At 44.3% G+C, this 22884-nt stretch overlaps 1 protein-coding gene across 4 annotated transcripts in view; it reads right to left on the minus strand.

Moving 5' to 3' along the window:
- PHTF1 (putative homeodomain transcription factor 1) overlaps positions 1-22884 on the minus strand; it is a 217597-nt gene that overhangs the window by 147700 nt on the left and 47013 nt on the right. For all 4 annotated transcript variants that reach the window (XM_075335599.1, XM_075335598.1, XM_075335597.1 and 1 more), the window contains one exon: positions 16733-16891. In XM_075335599.1, the coding sequence (XP_075191714.1) occupies positions 16733-16891 (159 nt within the window). The remainder of the gene's footprint in view (positions 1-16732; positions 16892-22884) is intronic.

Here is a 22884-nt window from a genome sequence, read left to right on the forward strand (position 1 = left end):
GCGGTGTGCGCTGCTCCCTGCTATGTGCACATGTAGCTGCAGCACACATCGGGTAATTAACCCGATGTGTGCTGTAACTAGGAGAGCAGGGAGCCAGCGCTCAGTGTGCGCTGCTCCCTGTTCTCTGCACGTGTAGCTCCGTGCACTGGTAACCAAGGTAAATATCGGGTTGGTTACCCGATATTTACCTTAGTTACCAAGCGCAGCATCTTCCATGCGGCGCTGGGGGCTGGTCACTGGTTGCTGGTGAGCTCACCAGCAACTCGTGTAGCGACGCTCCAGCGATCCCTGCCAGGTCAGGTTGCTGGTGGGATCGCTGGAGTGTCGCAGTGTGACATCTCACCAGCAACCTCCTAGCAACTTACCAACGATCCCTATCGTTGTTGGGATCGCTGGTAAGTTGCTTAGTGTGACTGGACCTTTAATCTATTAGGTTTATTTACCATTGATCTGCACAGCCCCTAGATACAATTACCCTTACACTCTCCATCCGGTGTATCTAACACTTTATGCACATTGTGTGTCTCTGGTTGCATGAATATAACCTTTTTAATTGATATAGAAATAAAGTATACATTTTTATTAGGAGTATTTTTGTTTGGTTTAACCCGGAGACTAGTGTGACGCCCTGGACTAGCCAGGTTGTCACAGGTAGGCCCTTACACAAACACCTTCCCTCCCCTTAATAAGGTGACATCAAAACCCTTGTCACCTCCCTCCGGGTTTGATGTTCACACCAGGGGGGGGGTTGGAGCAAGGCGGTTGGCTCCGCCCACCGAGGAGTCCACAGGCCCGGAGGCGGGAAAAACAGTAGAGTAGAGTAGAGTCTAGTGGAGTGGAGTGGAGTTCAAGGGCAGACCGGTCTACAGGTCTGCCATAGTCTACAACAGGTGTCTGGGTTGGAGCCCTGTCACCTCTGGCAAGGAGGCAGATGGTGGTGGCTGCCTGCAGGAGCTGGGATTACAGCTGGTGGAAATGTAGGAACCGGGGACAGGCGGTGGCCCACCGGTACCGAACCGGGGAACCGATTGGAAACCGGAGCACCAGGAGGGGTACTCATACCCAGTACGACGCCCAGAAACAACTGGGCTGAGTCAAATCAACTGATTGAGGACTGAACTTTAGGCCTTTTCCCACCTAAGACCCGACTGAAGACAACAGCCCAACCACAAGGGTAGAAAGCCACCGCCCAGTCATAAAGACCCGACGGGCCAGCGTCTGCGGGCACAAAGGGCTCTCCCGGCACACACCAGGCTGGGTAGCGGACTACCGTTGCTCATGCATAGGAGTCGTCATTTCTACACACGTGAAGTGCAGGAGAAAGGCGGAAACCACCAACCTGAAAAGGGGAAAAGCGCAGCCGGCTGCGGGCACCGTTCACCATCTTGTTTGGTTTACCGGAGACTCCCGAGTGTTTGTAATAGTGAGTACAACAGTGCCTTCGGGCCACGCACCGCGCCGCACCGACACGCCAGCACCATCCATCCCCCCGCCTCAGCACCTCCCTCGGGCCCCCAGGACCATCATTCCCCCCTACCAACGGAGGGGTCAACACCAAGCTGCGCAACACCGTCCCCGGGAGCCTAGTCAACGGCAGCGGTGGTGTCCATCCATTCACTACAACCCCCTGGGTGGCGTCACGAACTCAAATCCCCTACAAACAACCGCATCTCCGGCCGTGGACCTCCCCACCGAAGTCCCTACGTGTAGTGCCAACCCCCCTTTCAGAGCGACGTGACCCCCGGGTCCGTGAGGAGCTCGAGCCACCCACCAACGATCACGGATCCGAGTGGCTCGGCAGCCGGCCGAGCCCTGGGGCTGTACATTAGCAACCCTGGGGCCCCGTGGTGCGTCATTTTTGGTCCTGCGAGCAGGGTCTCATGCCCGCAACTGCGGGTACTGTGTGCCTAATGGACTCTATGTTCAAGGACTGCGCAAAATGTGTTCTCTAAAACAAACAACAATCGCCATTGACTGTCCAGCGTGGGAAAAGGAGAGTGCGCGCTGTGACGACATGGACTCTCATGGGTTAAAGTTTCTTAAAATTCAGCCAGACGTATTGTTCTACTGTGTGGTAACTCATGTTTGCTTAACTATTGTCTGGGACCAGACCCTTCAGAGCATTCATTGTAATGTAGTTGTGTATTGCTAATCTAATGTAAATTACCTTAGCAGCCATTGTCGAGTCTGTGACTTGCAGACTCCATGTAGATATCTTCAGTCTTTCTATGCACATCATTTAAATGAACATTGTCCATGCAGCTTGAGATTCATCCAATGGGAGAAGCAATCTTGTCCAACCAATCGATGAGGACGCAGTGTATCCAAGTGGAAGGCTGTGGCTATAAGAGAGAACTTCTTTAAGCCACCAGGTTGATGAAGGTTGATGAATGCTGATGGATCCAGTCTAAGCTCTTCGGAGCTGACTAGAGGATCAGGATATCTTATGGCTTCAATCCAGGGACTCCGGTTCCGGTTGGAGACCATATCCACAGCCTAGGGATTTCGACTCCGGCTGCCAGGATTGTATCATCATACCAGGACTACCTAAGGAGGACACTCAGGTTGGGACAGTTCAGTCACCTGTTACAGACTTTGCAGACCTCAGCCAGCTTCCTAAATCTGGCATTATTCCTTTCTCAGTGGGTGCCCGCCAAAAGCGGGGTGCTGCTGGATTGGAGTAAATAGCCCTGGAAACTCTGAGGCATGGACATTCTAAATCCCTGGTGAGCCAGCGGAAGGGTGAGACTCTGTTGCCTGTTACATTTGTGTGTTTTGCTGGTTATGTGTTATGTGCCGTAAATTGTTTGGGGATCCAATAAAGTCTAATTAGTGTGGTTCCCTCACCCTGTGTTGTCTGAGTAGTGTTACGCCCACGGTTAAGGAGGCCGGCATTCAGTTGGGATGAGCCCTGAGCCACGCTGTCTTTCTAAAGGCAGCGGGTTTTAGTGGACGAGAGCACCCACTGAGCCCCGTGTCTCCACAATTGGTGGCAGCGGTGGGATACTACTCAGCCTGGTTTACCCAGGGGAGCTGCAGCGGACAGGTGTTTTCGGACACTGTCCAGGGCTCAACAACCAGGGAGGCACATAAGCATACCCAGCAGGCCATAGGGGAGGCATTCAGGTTTCGGACGCTGCCATGTCCAACTCCACCAGCTCAGCCATGGGACAAGGACAAGAGAGGAGTTACGACCGCTGCAGTAAATGGATGCTACAGGATCTGTGCCAGAGGCGAAAGATTATCTACTGGAACGCTGAGACTCGGTCAGACTTGATCCAGAAATTAGTCCGTTGGGATGCCCAGAATGATGCAGAGGACGATGAGGATCCTGCCGATATTGACCCAGAGGATTTAAACTATGTGCCACATCATGGATCTAGTGACAATCGGGAATCAACTTTGTCCAAAATGGCCCAAGCCACAGCATTGTTGGATGCATTGGGGCCTAGATCCTCAAGAGAAGAGAGGGCTTATGTTCTGGAATATGTTTATGGGATTCCAGCTGCAGTACTGCTAACACCAGGTGGTCAAGGAGGATGGTCCCGCTACCCAGCAGAAGCTGCGCCAAAACAAAGAACTACAAACAGGGCCTGTGACTCGCCCAATCTATGGCGCTGTTATACATGTGGGCGCCATGGACATATAGATAAAGATTGTCTCCAAAACCGAGGCTGCATGCTTGGAGCCCATCTACCAACTCAACCGGTCAAGAGCCAGGGACTACGAGACACTGGTTCCTCCATTACCCTGGTAAGCCCAGTTATTGTTTCCCCAGAAGACCCTGTACCAGATTTCCAATTATCCATCTCCCTGGTTGAGGGCCAGCACTCAGACATTCCTCTGGCATGTGTGCAGTTGGACCTAAGGACCGACCAGGGAGAGGTCGAGGTGGAGCTTGTGGACAGCCTCCCCACACCTGGTATTTTGGGGACCAACCAGGAAGTGATCGATGTGGGGATTGTGAACAGCCTCCCCATACCTGTCATTGTGGAGACTGACCAGAGCAAGGCTGATGTGGAGCTTATGGACACCGTCCCCACACCAGTTATTTCGGGAAAGGACCAGGGAGAGGTTGATGTGAGACTTGTGAACAGCCTCCCCACACCTGTCATTGTGGTGACTAATCAGAGCAAGACTGATGTGGAGCTTATGGACACCGTCCACACACCAGTTACTTTGGGGTCTGACCAGGAAGAGGTCCATATGGAGTTTATGAACAGCTTCCCCACACCTGTTGTTTCGGGGACTAGCCAGGAGGAAGGTGAAGTGGGGTTCATAGATATCCCCACCAAGCCTGTTGTTTCGGATACCACTCAAAGGGAAGTGAAAGTGGGGCTTGTGAATTACCTGCTCACACCAGTCATTTTGGAGAATGACCTAGGACAAGGACTATCCAGTCAGTTTGAAGCAGCCATCACCCACCTCCAAGCCAAGCAGGACCCTGATGTGGATCTTTCTAACATCTTCTCCAGGGATGGTTTGCATTCCCGGTCTCCATCATCCACTTCTGAGCCAAGAACTGTGAGTAAGCCTAACCACACTGTGGCTATTGACTGGGGGAGGATTGATAGTGGGAGATTTGTGCAGGCCCAACTCATGGACCCCACCTTAGTGCTTGTCAACAATATGGCTGCTAAACTTGGGGGAGGTAATCAAGGGGAGGTGCATAGATGCAAGCCTCTGTTGCTGACCTCACCATTAAAAAGGACAATGCCATCAAGAGGAGAAGGGTGATCGGAAGCCTATCATGTCTGGCTAATATTAAGAAGGGGGAGGAATGTGACGACATGGACTCTCATGGGTTAAAGTTTCTTAAAATTCAGCCAGACGTATTGTTCTACTGTGTGGTAACTCATGTTTGCTTAACTATTGTCTGGGACCAGACCCTTTGGAGCATTCATTGTAATGTAGTTGTGTATTGCTAATCTAATGTAAATTACCTTAGTAGCCATTGTCGAGTCTGTGACTTGCAGACTCCATGTAGATATCTTCAGTCTTTCTATGCACATCATTTAAATGAACATTGTCCATGCAGCTTGAGATTCATCCAATGGGAGAAGCAATCTTGTCCAACCAATCGATGAGGACGCAGTGTATCCAAGTGGAAGGCTGTGGCTATAATAGAGGACTTCTTTAAGCCACCAGGTTGATGAAGGTTGATGAATGCTGATGGATCCAGTCTAAGCTCTTCGGAGCTGACTAGAGGATCAGGATATCTTATGGCTTCAATCCAGGGACTCCGGTTCCGGTTGGAGACCATATCCACAGCCTAGGGATTTCGACTCTGGCTGCCAGGATTGTATCATCATACCAGGACTACCTAAGGAGGACACTCAGGTTGGGACAGTTCAGTCACCTGTTACAGACTTTGCAAACCTCAGCCAGCTTCCTAAATCTGGCATTATTCCTTTCTCAGTGGGTGCCCGCCAAAAGCGGGGTGCTGCTGGATTGGAGTAAATAGCCCTGGAACCTTTGAGGCATGGACATTCTAAATCCCTGATGAGCCAGCGGAAGGGTGAGACTCTGTTGCCTGTTACATTTGTGTGTTTTGCTGGTTATCTGTTATGTGCCGTTAATTGTTTGGGGATCCAATAAAGTCTAATTATTGTGGTTCCCTCACCCTGTGTTGTCTGAGTAGTGTTACGCCCACAGTTAAGGAGACCGGCGTTCAGTTGGGATGAGCCCTGAGCCACGCTGTCTTTCTAAAGGCGGCGGGTTTTAGTGGACGAGAGCACCCACTGAGCCCCGTGTCTCCACACGCGCCATTGTGGGTGGAGCCCAGACAAGCGCGCGAAGGAGAGCCCCGCTGCCGGAAACCAGGGCAGGAAATGAGGACATGTTCACTAAGGAGACTCATACCCTGACTGACTTTAAAGAGAGACTGTACACCTTGTTCTGTATGTACCCCCTGATGGAGGATTAGACAATCAGCATCTTAAGACCGATTTGCTGTAGCTGTAACAAAGCAGGACACTTTGCCAAGGATGCTTAACAAACGGACAGTACCTGGGGGCAGGAGCCGGCCCTTAGGAGCCAGTGGTCAAGAAAAGACATATTGAAGTAAATCGTTTGCAGATAGTTAAATAATGCTGCATAATATTTAATGCTATAATATAACATGCCAAAAGTTGTTTTTCTCTATGTCGTGATATGAAGTTTATGAAGTTTGAAACATTTGAAGTGATAATGCTCCCATAAAGGGAAGATGGTTTACATGTTTTTAAGTCTATGAAGTCTGAAACGTTTGAAGTGATATTGCCTCCAATAAAAGAAAAAAATGTTCATATTTTTCTGCATAACAAATTTTTTGCGTTGTACCATATATGTTTTGTTGCAGCCTGGGAGTGCTGCGATTCGCTGTGGGGGAATGTGTGGTGCCCCTGAGGCTTCAGTCGCCACAGGGTATTGCGTCTCATTTAAGGTGCAGTACTCATGCCAGGTAAGGAAGAGGTTAACCACTGGTGTTCACTTACACAACACACACACAGCTCAGGTGCTTTCCCACTGGAACTGGGCTAGAGGTGGTCACCATAGCAACGGTACTTCCACAGCCACTAGTGAGTCATCAGGAAGGTGGGGGCAGCATGACCACATTTGGCTCCACATCTGATTTGCGCTGCCTGCAGATGGGACGGGAAAAAATCCAAGGACACTGGAGTAGCTTCACGCCATGGCGATCCAGACTACAGAGTGCAAGGAAGGAAGGTCTCACAGCTTCACAACACCGTTGGTGGCCGCTGAATCATCCGAGATCGGCTGGGGTACATTACGGCGGAAACCGGCACTCCAAGGGTGACGACCTGACAGTAAGTAAAAAGAACTTTATCTGTAGTCCTGGTGTCGTCCCGTCATTGCCGTCGCCGTAGCCCCGCGCTCTGGCGCCAATTGCCGCTACCCTCCACCATTGTCCGCCCTGGGGGCCTAGCTCTGCCTGTGGGGAGCTGGACCATCTGAGCTGCGTTACCATCTACCCCAGAGTAGAGCAACATCTCACAACGGCAGCTGATCATTGGCCGCATATCACGGGTGGCGCTGCAAAGCAAACCCCCATCACCACCCTATACCGGTCACTTTTGCACCTTTTATTGACCCCGACAGGGCTACGAAGCCGGGTCAGGCCATTCACAGCTACACCAAATACCACCCCGGTAGCCCAGTGACGAGTAGCCCTGAGGCCCCGTGGGCACGTTACGTGCACAATTCTTCCACTCATTCTGTTAAATGGCAAGCATGCCAGAGATGAGTGGCTAGGGTTTGGTCACTATTAGAGATGAGCAGACCCATTGAAGTTCAGCGGGTGCAACCAGACTTTAGATAATGTTTGGTTTCGGACCCAGAGTTGACCTGAACCCCAAGTCACTAATTGGGCAGTTCGGGTCTCCGCCCACATGCAGCCAGCCATAAACAGATCACTTCCAGGGAAGTGTGGGCAAGGGTATTTCCATTCATGGTTTGGTGCACACTATATCCTATCACGCTGTTGTTACCCCCAGTATGAGCCGATCACTCAGCCCAGTGCAAGCGGCTTAAACTGGGCTGAGCATAGCGCTGCTCACAAAAGTGGTGTTCATACGTAAAGCGCCCAAACTACAATTAAGAACTCTATGTTTTTGTACGGTCTGTGTTTTGTGCGAACACCGAACCTTGGGTTCGTTCATCTCTAGTCACTATGAATTTTCAGCACAGATACAGGATTTCGGTATATGTCATGCCATTGTTGAATACTGTGCTTTCGTAGTGCAATTATTGTTATATTTTTGAAGGATCCAAAAAATGACAAGGCACCGAGAAGCTCCTCTCCGTTTATAAATCTTTATTTATTCCAGCATACAGAAGGAACAAGTGCCAAAAAACAATGTTTCGGCTGACAAAGGGCCTTTTTCAAACCATAAAAATTACATTGTTATACTTTTGGTTATTTTAACTAACTTTTAGATATTTATATTGATATATCATTTCATGTTTCAATTTTATACGTGTACATTATTATTATTATTATTAGCATTTGAGTTTTGTCATGGGGCGCATCTAACTAGGGGCATAAGTTTTGTGTATGTGCCCTCTCTAGGTATTTAACCCAAAGAATCACCATTGTACTATCTCTCTGCCTCTTATAAAGCATATTGTTTAATCAATACTACAATAAAGAATTCTTATCAGATCTCAACCACAATCTGCATCCATCATTGCAGTAACAATCTGTCTATGATTTGGAGAAACACTACATTTAGGCATCCTATTCCACATACTGTTTGTCCCGGGTCTTTGTGTAGTTCAACTAAGTTGTGGTACGAGGACAATGGCTGCAGTTAGCATTATATCTTTGTGTACAGTGGAGTTGTTCTCATCATAGCACAACCCAGCAAGGTGAGCAGCCATTACTGTAACCAAATATACTCAACCTATGTTCCCCTTTTTTCTTGTATTAATTTTTTAAGCCCTCCTTCATGGTAACCTGTTTAGGCCACTCAGGCTGCTCACAGCTGCACAAACAACATGTGACCTGTCATTATCAAGTTGAAAAATGGCTCTTAAGGGTGCTTTACACGCTGCGACATTGCTAGCGTTTGCTAGAGATGTCGCGAGCGATCGTACCCGCCCCAGTCGTTCGTGCGTCATTTGGTGATCGCTGCCGTAGCGAACATTATCGCTACGGCAGCGTCACACGCACATAACTTATCAGCGACGTCGCTGTGACCGCCGAAGAATCCCTCCTTCAACGGGGAGATGCGTTCGGCATCATAGTGATGTCACTGTGACGTCACTAAGCGGCCGTGCAATAGCAGAGGAGGGGCGGAGATGAGCGGCTGGAACATGCTGCCCACCCTTTCCTTCCTCATTGCCGGTAGACGCAGGTAAGGAGATGTTCGTCGTTCCTGCGGTGTCACACATACTGATGTGTGACGCCGCAGGAGCGACGAATAACCAGGGGCTGCACCATCAGCGATATTATGAAAAGGAGCGACATGTCAACGATCAAAGATTTTTGACGTTTTTGCGATCGTTGATCGTTACTCCTTGGTGTCACACACTACGATGCGATGGGATCTGGGTACAATATATTATGCTACCTCACAACATAATCCCTGAAGTAGGACCGGTTTAACCCTCCATCATGAAGTCCTCTCTATGGCCTTACCTATATGGTCTCCAGACCAATCTCTAGCTAACATTGCAGCCGATACAAAAGTTACAAAAGTAGGATACATCACTCAAGAGGATAAACCTCTAATACAGCCTCCATTGCAGCATCTAGTCTCAATATCGAGACTACATGGGCAACAACATGATGAGAACTTCACAAACGAACATCACTCTCATGATTATGGTGTAAGATGGCATAATGCATGGTAGCCGGAACCCTCTAATCTTGATTTCAAGTAAACTAAAAGCCTGTAATTATATTGACTTCTCAAAAAAAAATTTTTAACATGCCAGGCCACATGTTACATGTGCTTCTATGAGCAGGCAACATGACCTAAACATTTCACCATGACCGGCAGCATCTCTGGACTGTCTCCAATTGAGCACATCTAGGACATCATTATGTGGCAATTGCCAAGGGAACTGCCAGCAGTGGCTGTTGATGATTTGCGTGCCTGAGTACATTTAGCATGGAAGAACATTTCTCAGACAACCATTAATAACCTCATTGAAAACATGCCATTAGGGGGCAAAGTTCATGTATTTCTGCGTGTGGTGCTCGTGGATGATACTGAAGAAAGAAAGATGTGAAAATTTTGTTTCCATTTTTTCATCATTTGCATATTATTAATAAGGCTATCAATTCTGTGATTTCCATAATTCCATGACTTTTCCTTTCTGGTGTTGCAGTTTCAATGTTGAAGAGTGTATAATATATCATACATGTTAGTTTCAAACGTGCCCTTTTTTGCTGTGAGTACATTTTATAATACTTTTTTGGGGGAGTTTTTATCTCCTCTTCTTGTCGCTATTTTTGATATTTATCAGTGTAGGGACCCGCAAGCGTGAGGATCCGTGATGAGGATTGTGGGCTTACGTACATTGGCCAATTTACAAACTAATACCTCACATATATTTTATATGTATTTTTTGCACTTTGACTATGCGGGGTGCATCCGGGCCTCTTAATACGGCCGTGCATAGTGGAATTTCTGTCCCTTGCGTGCTGCAGTGAGTAGTGTCCGAGTAACCCGCCTAAACTAATAGTAAGGGCGTGGTAATAGGTTGCTGGCTGGACACCATGCGCATACAAGTGTGAACTGTGCCCTATGCGCGCCACTAGTGTGCAATTTACCTTGCACCTGTGAAGTGTCCATCATGTTGAGAGGCTTGTCTGCATCCTGTTTGTGCATTAGATGTGTTGGCCTGGGCTAACTGGACTGGTTGCCCTTTTTTGCTGTGAGTCCCCCCCAAATTGCATCACCAGCCGAGGTAAAGCGGACAGCTGTGGTCTGGTATTCTCAGACTAGGGAGGTCCACCGTTATTGGACACTCCCCAGCCTAAAAATAGCAGGCCGCAGCCGCCCCAGAAGTGGCGCATGCATTAGACGTGCCAATCCTGGCGCTTCGCCCCAACTCATCCCGTTGCCCTGGTGCGTTGGCAAACGAGGTAATATATGGGGTTGATGCCAGATGTGTAATGTCACCTGGCATCAAGCCCTGGGGTTGGTGAGGTCAGGCGTCTATCAGATACCCGACATCACCAACCCAGTCAGTAAGAAATAAAAAATAGACAACAAAAAAAGTTTTATTTGAAAAAACACTCCCCAAAACATTCCCTCTTGCACCAATTTATTGAAAAGAACGATCAATTCCACGTCCGGTGTAATGCAAAAAGGGGGGAGTCCCACGGCGATCCATACCATAGTCGCTGTCCCAGTCAATGAAGAACAGAATGTTCCCCATTGGCTGGGAGAGCAATGCAGTGACCTGAGCTAACATCAATAGCCCAGGTCACTGCATGGGATGCCGAGCGCTGCTGTCAGGAGGATAGATGAGATCTTTACCTGCTGTGATCATCTCCTGTACTGCTGACGTCAGCGCTGTCACTGACTTCTATGCCCGCCGCGTTGTCAGAAGTATCGCGAGAGCCCGTGATGTCACCGCTAGTGACAGTCTCGGGCCGCTCGCGAGACGGGCATAGACAGCAGTGACCGCGGTGACGTCAGGAGGCAGGAGATCGTCAAAGCAGGTAATGATCTCACCTCCTGACAGCAGCGATCGTCATCCCCGCGACTGCCAGCACTGCAGGGTGTCAGTATCTGCCTGCGCTGCCGCGTGACAGGCTGCTGACACTGCGGGCAGACACTGACACCCTGCAGTGCAGTGTCAGTGTCTGCCTGTGTCAGTGTCTGCCTGCGCTGCAGCGTGACAAGCTGCTGACACTGCGGGCACACACTGACACGCTGCAGTGCAGGCAGCCGCGAGGCTGGAGCGGGACACAGACTGCACGGGCACCTGGAGGTCGCACAGAAGTGCTTCTGTGCGGCGTCCAGGGAGTGTGACGTGTGTGTTTACTCTGCTCTGCTTCCTCTTCCTGGCATAATGACATCGCTTCCTGCAAAACCGCAGGCAGCAATGAGCATTACCGCAGGTAAATCGCGGCTATACCGGGGGTATACCGCACATCATTTGCTACCTGCGGTATACCCCCGGAATTTCGCGATTACATTACAGTGAATGGAGAGAAATTCCGGGGGTATTCCGCAGGTACCTGCGGAAAATAATGGACATGCTCATTTTCTCAAGAAATTTTCTCAAGAAATTCTTCTCAAGGAAATTTCTTGAGAAAAATCTGCAGTGTGCGCACAGCTATTTTTTTTTCACATAGGATTTGCTGGGAAATGTCTGCACAAAGATTGCAGACATTTCTCAAGAAATTTCCGCGGCAAATCCGCGGGTAAAACGCACTAGTGCGCACATAGCCTTAGGTTTGATTGAACCATGTTATTTTTGAAGTCTAGTGTCATATAAACATAATTGTACTCCAGTGTATACAAGTTTATATATACAGTATATTATGTATAATTTGTATCAGGTTTATTTCACTCTCCGTATCTATCTCACATCTAGTGATTGGGATTAATCATTGGTTGAAACCACTGAGAGTGAGGTTATTAGGTCACACAGAAGAAATTGTCCTTGGGGGCCAAAAATATAAACTCAAGTAATGGCTAAAGAATGAATCCATTTTCTGTTGATTTAACAAAGATCTATTGGTTATAAACACAAGCAATTATATTTTATCTGTCAAGTGAAAGTGGAAAGATGAAATCAAGCGTGTAACTGGTTGACATAGTTCAGGGAAACTCACAGCTGAAGTTCAAAGGGCAAAATGCTTTTGAGCGGGTGTATCTATATACACCAGGCACCACAATCTCCACACTAATATAAAATGATTATTAGATAACACTTAATGGCTGCTTGTCAGACTATCTCATAGATTTTCCTAAATGCCCTATATTCAAGAACCCTTTAAAGAGATTCTGTACTACTGTACAACCCTTTATAAATGCACCCAGGGTGCACAATAAATAAAAAATATATATTTAAATTTAGGACCGGTGCCACTCATCCACATTCTGCCCTATATTTTATACTGGTCTATTAATATAAACAGTCTCACATGACCACTGCAGCCAATCATTGGCTGCAGATCAGAAGCAGCCTGCATATTTATGTCTGAGCAGGAAATGCTCTGTTCATCCACTTGGATAGTATTGTGAAGACTGCAGCTGATCAACTACCCCTGATTAGCTTCAGTGGTCACATGACAGTGTTTGTTAGTTGAATTTTGGGACTTAGGATCGGTGAGGCAGTGCAGGACCAAGAAATATGGAATTTTCGGAATTTATGAAACACCCTCCATCCACTAATACAGAGTTGTCAAGTAGGCTGACTGTTTAAGCTTAGGATACATATGATATGTTAACCCAAATACGATGGTTATACATTAGACTGGGACCATGAATACAACCTTATAGTGTTACACAGAATACAAACTTTAGATAGCATGCTCCACTGAATGTAGATCATACCTGTCTCGGCTGAGTTTCTCCCCTAGAAGCACTGATGACAAAACCTCACTCCAGGGTCCATAATACTGAACATCTCAGGATGCAAAACAGGGCACGATATCATTCGATATTGTGCACCCTATACAGGTTGAAATATACATATGACCTAAAAGCACACTATTATGAGAGTGTAAAGTTGACGTATGAACTGTCACCTCCCATCCACCAGAGGGGCTTCTGTGCAGGCTGGCCAAAAGACTCTGTGTCGTCAGGTACAGAACAGTGTGTGGACCAGGCCAACAGAGTGCAGATGTTCTGTGAACTGCTTGCGGCCTGTTTATCGAGAGTACTAGATCTGGTTGCGAGATAGAGACTGTTTGCTGAGCATGAGAGAGGTGCTAGTGCCACATCGGGAAAGCGGGCATTTGTTGACGTACTGAGATCTGAATTCCAGAAGACATCTTCAGGTGTTGCCAGCACAAAACCTCTTGACTGAACCCGTTCCTATGGTGACTTTTTCTGGATGGTTTTCTGGATGCCACCGAAGATATAGGTACTCCATTTGAATCTATCGAGGATTCTCCTTTTGAATCTACAGAAGATACAGATACTCCACTGGACTCTACCGATAGCCTCTTTGCCCCGTCATTCCTGTACTAGATGAGTGGAACCGTAAATCCTGAACTTAGGCCCTGAGCAGACATTCTCAGCTGGAAGTGTGCAACATCCATTAGCTTTTTGGTGGTAGACTAGTTTAGATAGGCTACAGCCATTTAGACAGGAACTGAACATGTTAAACTGCAGTTACTATTAAAGCTTGGCATCTGGATAGCCTGTGGCTGTGTATGAGGTACAGGTGTAGGTGAGGTTAGCATTGTAGTTAGGTTTGTAAGCTTTTGCGCTGACCCATCAGCAGGTCCTTCTTTACACCCAGGGATCCTCACCGTGCACATAGAGTTGTAATTGCGCCCTTGTACAAAGCAGAGCGCCTGTTAGGAAAATTTGTCTTAACATCTCCGGATACATTGGAAAGTGTCGCTGGGGCTGCACAGTGGTCCCAGTCTTTCTTTGCTGGGTGTATGTTATGTTTTCTTTGTGATAATCTCTATAAATTACTTTGTGTTACTTATTCCAATTCAATATAATAAAAACCTAGTTCCCTAACATTGTCTGGTCTTGTTCCTGACCTGCAATGTATTCTGAAAGTAACCTCTCCAGGTCACACTATCACTTGCAGATGTCAGTTGGCTGGAACACTGTGTTGTGTCACCCATCAAGTTTGCAGCAATCAGTTTTTTGAACTGTCATTTGCTAGTGATTCAGATGTATTTGTCTTTATTGAGTAATACGGGAAAAATAAGACCTTGACATAATGAGATCACTTAGTAAAATCAGCGTACTTTGCCTTCTTGCCGTTTAAATCTGTTATTTGTTTAACAAGGAACAAATCCTACACCAGGGTCCTGGTGGGAAATGACTAATCTTATGTTCCAGACTTCACAGAGTTGTTTTCAATGCTAACTACAAAGGATTTATCAAAGATTCAGTTTTATTTGAACCTTTTAGTCTTCTAATGGCTTTATGATTAAAAACATAGACCATGTTATTGAAAAAACCTGACAACTCCCGAAGGCATATACCTGCATGGGACTGAATGTGACTAAATAACATGCAGGTGAGATATGGGTAAAAAAAACCCTACCATAATATTTTAGGGGGTTTTTTTTACCTTTGGTAATGGAAATGTGCTCTTATAGTCAACAGTTACCATGAATAAGATATTTGTTGTTTTCAGTGATTTTAATAGTTGTCATTTCCTGACGTGTGTGGGTGATATTCTTGGATGGTGGACTAAGGCCTCATTGAATAAACTCGTCTATTTATTAAAAGAACATTTGGAAGCTTTTGAAGTTATTTTAAAGAAAAGTAGACAAATATGCTTCTCTACACAGTCCATGCTATTTCAGATAAAGCTGGCATCATTTCACTTTTTTGCTAATGACAGAAAAGTTTGACGTGTTCTATCAATGGAGCGTTTTGACTCATATTCTCCCGGGTATAGACATAACAGATATTAGAACCTACTAGAAAACTGATAATGTCATGAAATCATTTTTTCCTGGCATATATACATAAAAACCTGACTGTACAGTGCCTTAAACAAGGATTCAATGCACTAAAAAAACTCTGTATTTCCTAAATGACAAATAAAAGAGAATGTGCCAAATGATAAACTGAAAAATTACAATAACATTTTACTTGTCAGCATTTATTTTCTATGAATGAAATGAAAACGGGAACCATTTTACTTGTATAAATATTCAACCCTCAGGGTAATTTCACATGTGGACTTTCCATGCAGATTTGCAATACCCCGAAAACAGACTTGAAATGAGGATTTCTAAATGTACAGCATTTCAATTTCTGTGTAAAGTGCACAGAATTGCTCTGAATTTTCCCAAGTGAATACAATGGGAAAGAAACAATCCCCAAAGAACAGTGTAACATATATACTAAAAATACCCAGGTTTGATTATTCACTTAAATTTTTTTTTAAAAAAAAAGCTTCTGCTGCTCTAGTGGGAATGTCCTGGTCTCTTGACAGTCTCTATATAGTCCCTAGGATACAGAAACCAGCAATCAGGCAAGAGTGCCAGGGTGTCACGGATGTGTCACACATGACAGACCGCCCTGTAGTTTCCAGCGTTTGGCTACACAAGCGTCTCGCTAACTATCCCTCTTTCCTGTTTGGGGTTTATCCCTTTCTCTTTAGGACCCTGCTGATTTCCTCACCTTTTTAGCTGATTATTGTCAGCACTTCCCTTTATGGCTATAAATACCCCCATTCCCCCTTACTCAGTTCTGATGGTACGTTTAATACCCTTAATAAGTCTTCAGTGCAAGCAGTCAGCTAGCATTCATCTGGAGAAACTTTGTTGTTGTTGCAGTTCCTCTACCTGAAGCATTTAGAGATACGTTATCCGATTACTTCCCGTGTGTATTTCCCTGTGTGTACTTTAGACCTTAGTGGAGTTGACTAAGTGCTTAACCCAGCCGTTTTCTGCCTAAGGCCTATTTTAGGGTGAGCCAAGGTAAAGTATCCAGCTTGGCGCATATCTGCAGAACCTATCTAGGGTGGTGAGAGGAGCCAGTGGCCAGCAGTAGGTTTGATCAGGGGTCACTATCTCCACTTTCCCTAGACACCAGGTTTCCCTTCCTTCTCATTGTTCGCTTGGTACTTCCCCGTACCTAGCATAACACAGTTTCACACTAAGGCGAGTATACTACGAAAATAGAAAAGTGCACCAAAATTCACACCAAAAAAATCCAAATAGCAGATTTTCTGCTGAAGATTTCCCTACAAGTATTGTCAGATTTTCTGCAGCAAATTTGAGACATGGTCTATTGTGACTACATGACTACAGATTTGTAAATCCTAACAGTGCACACACTGCACTGTGAGGATTCTCCAGGGTCAGCGTCAGGAGTGGTGGTCACGTGGCCATGAGTATGCGATAGAGTGATTGTAGACTTGTCATTTTAGGCTGGACAACCCCTTTAAGAATACCATCAGCTAGAAAACTTCTTTTCACTAACATTGCAGTTGGTCATCTCTAAAGACTTTATTCTATTTATGCATTTATCAACATTTTTTGAGCATCTGATAACTTAATTCACTTTTTATTCAAAAATAGTTAACAATTTGAATCAAGTAAAGTAGATTATACCTTGCATGATGTAAAGCACCAGGAGCCAAGTGAAGACGCCAGTGCTGGTCACACACATCCACCACTTGCTGAACAGGGGAAACAGTACCACCCTTACCAACCCTTTCCGAGTGAGAGATGTCCATGGGCTTTCAGGTTTAGCTTTGGCAAATGTAGAACCTGAAATAAATGACATTTTTTATGAGATCATCTACATGACTCTCTACTCAATTGTATTTATGTATAATATATAACATGCTATATTCCATTTGTCAAATGGAAACCTCCCAAAAGGCTAGACTTTTTATATTTTAACAATCAAAATAGAACTCTAATTTATTAGCATTTCTTCATAGTTTATTGTTATCAAGTAAATTGGTAGCATACTTCCACTAGATAATTTAACAGTCGATAAAGAAGTAAAGGGGTTAACACTGCACTGCCAGGGAAATGGATCAGACAAAGATTATTGAATGTGATTTTATTATGCGTTTCAAAGGCTATGCCTCCTTCCTCAAGACAAATCACAAGTGCACTTGTCTTGAGGAAGGAGACATAGCCTTCGAAACGCATTCAATAACTAACCCCTTCAATAATTAACCCCTTCAACAGTTAACCACTTCACTTCTTTATCAACGGTTTATCCATCATACTGGGACTGCTGCAGCCGATGTTTTCTAAGCTTATACTGTTATTGTGACTGATCACAACCCATCAAGGTGAACAATTTTCTGTTTTGCATCTCTCTATTCCACAAAGATAAGACCCCATATTGCGCTTTGTCTTTTTCCGTAATTTGTCTACTAGATAATTTTGAATACAGATTTGGCCTGGTTTCGCTCTACATTTCTGTACATATTTACATGTGGCACACATTGATCACAAAGTTCTCTAAGGCCAAAATAAATTACAGATTAAAAGGCATTGTCTGATGAAAACCTCTTGTGCCCAAATGTTCCATTAAAGAGGACTTGTCACTTATCCAAAATATTTAGCTAAATACTTTCAGAAATCCCTGAGCTCCCCTGATTTTGCAAGTCTTTTATACTCTGTGCCGCATAGCTCCATTGAAGAGACATTCACATTTATGTTGTTGGAGCGTAATATGTGAAATCTCTGCTTGTAGTTCAACTGGTCATTTCTTCAGTTTTCTCTGAGGGAAAGCACAGTTTAGTAATGTCAGACACAGCCAAGCTCTGACTGGTGATGCCTAGGGGAGGAAACTATGCCCCCAGAGTCTAAAGAAATGCCCAGTTGGTCTGCATACAGAGATTTCACATACTGAGCTTCAGAAGCAACAAATGTGCAATGGAAAAAAGTGAAAAACAGTACCCCGAATCAAGGGAGCTCAAGAATTTCTCAGGGTATTTGACAAAATTTTTTGACCAGGTCATCGAGAGAGGTCTCCATTGTAGATTGCCTGATTTTCTAATTACTGTTGCATTATTTTATAATGCATTTAAGGCTACGTTCCAACAATGAGCTTTTGATGTTTCAGATTTCCTGCAGTGTTTCTACGCTTATTATGTAAATTAAGTTACTTGCATTTTATTCTTTGCTTTTTTATGTCCAATTGTTTACATGCATTTTATTGCGTTTTCGCTTTAGTTTTTGTCTCTTTTTGGTATGTCATGCTTTAAATTAAATACCGTATTACGTATTACTACTGTACTTTATTTTTGGTACTTCCTGTTATTTTGCTTTTATAAAACTTTATTGATACATTCATGTATGGATTACATGTATTTTTTTTATATCTGCACATTTACTGAATCTAATGCCATTCCATGGGGGAATATGTACCTAAAACGTAGCACAGCCCTAAGCGATATCGACAAGTTGAGAATTTGAAAAACGCACTGCAGGTCAATTTATGCTGAATATAAAAGAAGCGCAGTGGACAGGAGATTATTATAAATCCCATCAACTTTTCTGTACGAGTAACTGCAAGACACTGCCTCAAAAACATCATTGTGTGAACACAACTTTAAACTTAAAGTTGTGTTCTATCAGAAAATTACAAAATAACATTTTATAACCTCAGTGTTTGACAGCTTGAACCCTTGCCGCTTTTGTTTCTTATTGTTTTTTGACAGCAGCGGTGGCTCTGTGTATTGGACGCGATCATGGAGGGGTCTATGTGCCTGCGGTCCGCAAGAAGCATCCCTTGATGATCACATCTGGTGCACGGAGCCACCGCTGCTGTCAGCGCTTAACAGCAGTTGAATGCTTTGTGGCAGCGGCAGCTCCGTGTCCCGGACGAGATCACAGAGAGGTCTATGTGCCTGTGGCCTGCAAGAACCAGCTGAGGACACCGCGGGAACAGAGGAGAGGTGAGAATAATTTTTATTGTGTGTTAACAAACGACATAATAGGAGACAGACAAGAAGGGGTTCAGTAGGAGGACATTATTAAACAATGGGCACATTACTGTGGGGACATTTCTAAACAATGGGCACAATACTGCAGGGGATATTACTCAAAGGGGGGACTAGGATGGGCACATTACATTTTATTGGGATCTATTTTTATTTTGAAAATTTTCCAGTAGCTGCTGCATTTCCCACCCTAGGCTTATACTCGAGTTAATAAGGTTTCCCATTTTGTGGGAAAATAGGGGCCTCGGCTTATATATACGGTATATCTCAAACTCTATATTTTAACTGGAAAAGTTGGGGGTCGTCTTATACACCGGAAAATACGGTACTGAAAAATAGGCAAAAAAAACATATGAAGTGAAACGGTGAAAGAAATGCAATTTCGGTGTTATTTTTTTATTTTGTTACTATTCATCATTTTCATTGTGCACTAAAAATGACTAGGCAATATAATTTCCCTGATCAGTATGCTCACAGCAACATAGAACACTTTTTTCTTTTTTTTTTTTTTAAAAGGAGTGAAAAAAATTCAGTAGGTTGTTGTAAAAACAAAAAAAAAGTTGTGTTGCCGTTTTTTGAGACCCATAACTTTTTTATTTTTTCCATTACTAGAGCTGTAAAAGGGATTTATTTTTTGCATGGAAAGCTGACATTCTAATTAATTATGTCATTGGTTACATACAACATTTTGTATTGCATTTTATTATTTAAATTTGGCAACCAAACAATTTTGTTTGTTCTTTACAGGGTTTAATTATTGAGTAAATTCATTTTATCTTTGGTAGATCAGACTTTTAGAAATGTGTATACACCAAATATGTAATTTTATTATTTTTATTTTTTTTATTTTTACTGGAGGAAAATTGAAAGCCTAGTTGGGTTTCAAAAGGCAAAGATTGCAGCCACTGATGCCGTCAACAGTCCCCAGCTGACATAAGAACCCTTCAGCATCCCACAATCTTGTCGTCAAGGGGGGCTGATGGCATCTGGTCCATATATGAGCAATCACTTCATTTGAATGATGCTGTCAGTAAGGGGAAGTTGCATTTAAATGGGTAAACAGCAACAATTGGAGAACACTATGGTCACTGCTGTTACAGCTAGGCGGCAACTGCCAGGTATGGCGCAAGCTCCATACTATTATGTCCTATATTAGGAAGGGGTTAATGGCTAATTTAAAACCTAATGACAAATGGCAACCTTTACAAAGCAGTTAAGACTCTTCTGCATGCCGTGGCCTTCAGTTAGCCATTAAAAAGTTATCAACCACTGAGACTACATTTTTTATTTTTATTTTTTCTATCTACTGGTTTAACAAAACAAAGATATTTTTCCTCTCCAAATTTTGCAAATGCAGACAAAACTAGCTAATGAGCCGGTACAATGGATGAATTAAAGTGTTAGGCCTAAGACACACGGCATGAAAATCAGTGCGAGTGGAATGCGATAAAACATCGCATTCCACTTGCACCAATATTACTCTATGTGGCAGCACCAGTGAGCGATTATTTTCTCAGTCCTAATCGGACTGAGAAAACTGTTGCAGCATGCTGTGGGTGCAATGCGATCCTCTTTCTCTCGCACTCATTCAAGTCTATGGGACGAGAGAAAAATCGCACCGCAATCACATACACCGGTGTACTGCAAGTGCACAGCAAGAATGGCAATAGCCGGCAACGGAGGAGAGAGGGAGATAAATCCCTCCCTCTCCTCCTCAGCGCCGACCCTCCCCTCCTCAGCACTGGATCGCCCCCCGCAGCTGTGGTCCGATCGCACAATCGGACATCAGTCACAATGACACTTGCATGATACTCGGCTCCCGCTGTGCTGCCAGTGTGAACCGAGTATCATGCGAGGATCACACTAGTCCCCGTGTGGCCCCGACCTTAAAGTCACATTATCTCATCAGGAAAGCATGAGTCATAATGAAAGAAATGCAACAAAAATGTCACCAAGACACAATAACACATAACATAGATTTCTACCCAGACCAAATAAAACACTGTAGATATAGGAAAAAAAACCCCACACAAATTAGCTAAAAAATGCAAGATTTCTAAAACCATTGACCTAAAACAACAAAGGAATTGAAAAAAAACACCATAGGAAAGAAAGTGGAGTTTATAGTTTGTTTTAGTACAGTATTTCCCCATTGACTTATGGCCAATACCTGGCCATAGACTAAAAAGGCCAAGACAAATGCTTAGGTGTCGAGAGAATGGTCTTTTAGGGGGGCGGTCTTATCAAAGAGAATGGATCGTATGTAAAGAATATGATGCAAAATCTGTCCTAAGTAATATGGTGCAGATAAAAGGTCTTCACAAAGAAGTGGTCTTTTGGGAAGTATTGGTACCAGTACCAATATGTCTGTAGAACCTCCACCTAACAGGGAAAATGGAAAGTTATGCTATATTCTTGCTAGAGTTTGTTGACGACGTTATATACGTGTGTATAAACCACCTTCATTGTTGGTGACCTTTACACATCACCCAGGAGCAGCTCTATGAACGTGTCTTGATGCATCAATAATAAGCCTGCCAATGAAACCTATCTGCTGGTGTCTGCCTTCTGCTGATCTGAGCACTGAACTTATCACTCCATTAACTTTTAGTGTATTTGGGACCTTTCAAATATGGCAAGTAATGCAGGCATGAAATAAGCTCAGGTGAATGAGACCTTTCAGGAAATAGACAGTGCCTCCAGCAATGGCATTCTGCGCAATAATGAAGTGAAATTCTCCTAGGTCGGTTTTATATGTATAAAAAACAATGTTGTTGTCTACATACAGTGGATAGAAAGAGCCAGGTTTTTGTCATGTAAAAAACAAATCATGCAAGAAGAAGAATTTCAGTACTTTTTCCACTTTTAATGTCACCTAATCTATATAATTCTTTGAAAAACAAACTGAAATCTTATTGGGTGGGATAAAAAAGAAATAACTAAAGTAATGTGGTTGCATAAATATGTACTTCCTTAAACTAATACATTTCGAAGTACCCCTTGAATTTAAGAAAGTATTCAGTCTTTTTGGGTGGGAGCCTATCAGCATGGCACATCTGGAACTGGCATTTTTTGCCCACTCTTTCTTCCAGTAGCCCTCCACATCTGTCAGATTGCAGGGACATCTTCTGTATACAGCACTCTTCAAGTCATCCACAGATTTTCAATTGGGTTCGGGCCTGGGCTCTGGCTGGGCCACGCCAAAGCCATTTTTTTGTTCATTTGGAGGTATTCTTATAGTCATTATCATACTGAAAGGTAAAATTCCTTTTCATCTTCAACTGTTTAGCAATCTCTTGAAGGTTTTCATGCAAAAACTGACTCATTTGGAACTGATCATAAATCCCTTAACCTTGACTAAATCCCTAGTTCCAGGTGTCTAAAAATAGCCTCAATGCAAAATGAAACCTCCACCATGCTTCACTGTGGGCATGGTGTTCTACTGCCAATGTCCAATTGCACCAAACATACCTTTTGGAATTATGGCTAAAAAGTTCAACCATCAGACCATAACACGTTTTCTTAAATGCTTTTGGCAGATTTGATGTAGTTTTTGCCAAATATAGCCATTTGGATGTTTTTCTTTCCTACCCTACTTCACATGTCAGACACATGAAGAATATGGGCTATTCTTGTTACATGCAGTACACAACCAGTACTTAACAGAAATTCCTGCTACTCTTTTAATGTTGCTGTGGACCTCTTGGCAGCCTCCCAAACCAATTTTCTCCTTCTCTTTGAATGACGGCCAGTCCTAGGTGATGTTATAATTATACCAAATTTAAGGGACTTCTT

This window comes from Anomaloglossus baeobatrachus, chromosome 2 (assembly GCF_048569485.1).
Source record: "Anomaloglossus baeobatrachus isolate aAnoBae1 chromosome 2, aAnoBae1.hap1, whole genome shotgun sequence".
NCBI classification, from domain to species: domain Eukaryota; kingdom Metazoa; phylum Chordata; class Amphibia; order Anura; family Aromobatidae; genus Anomaloglossus; species Anomaloglossus baeobatrachus.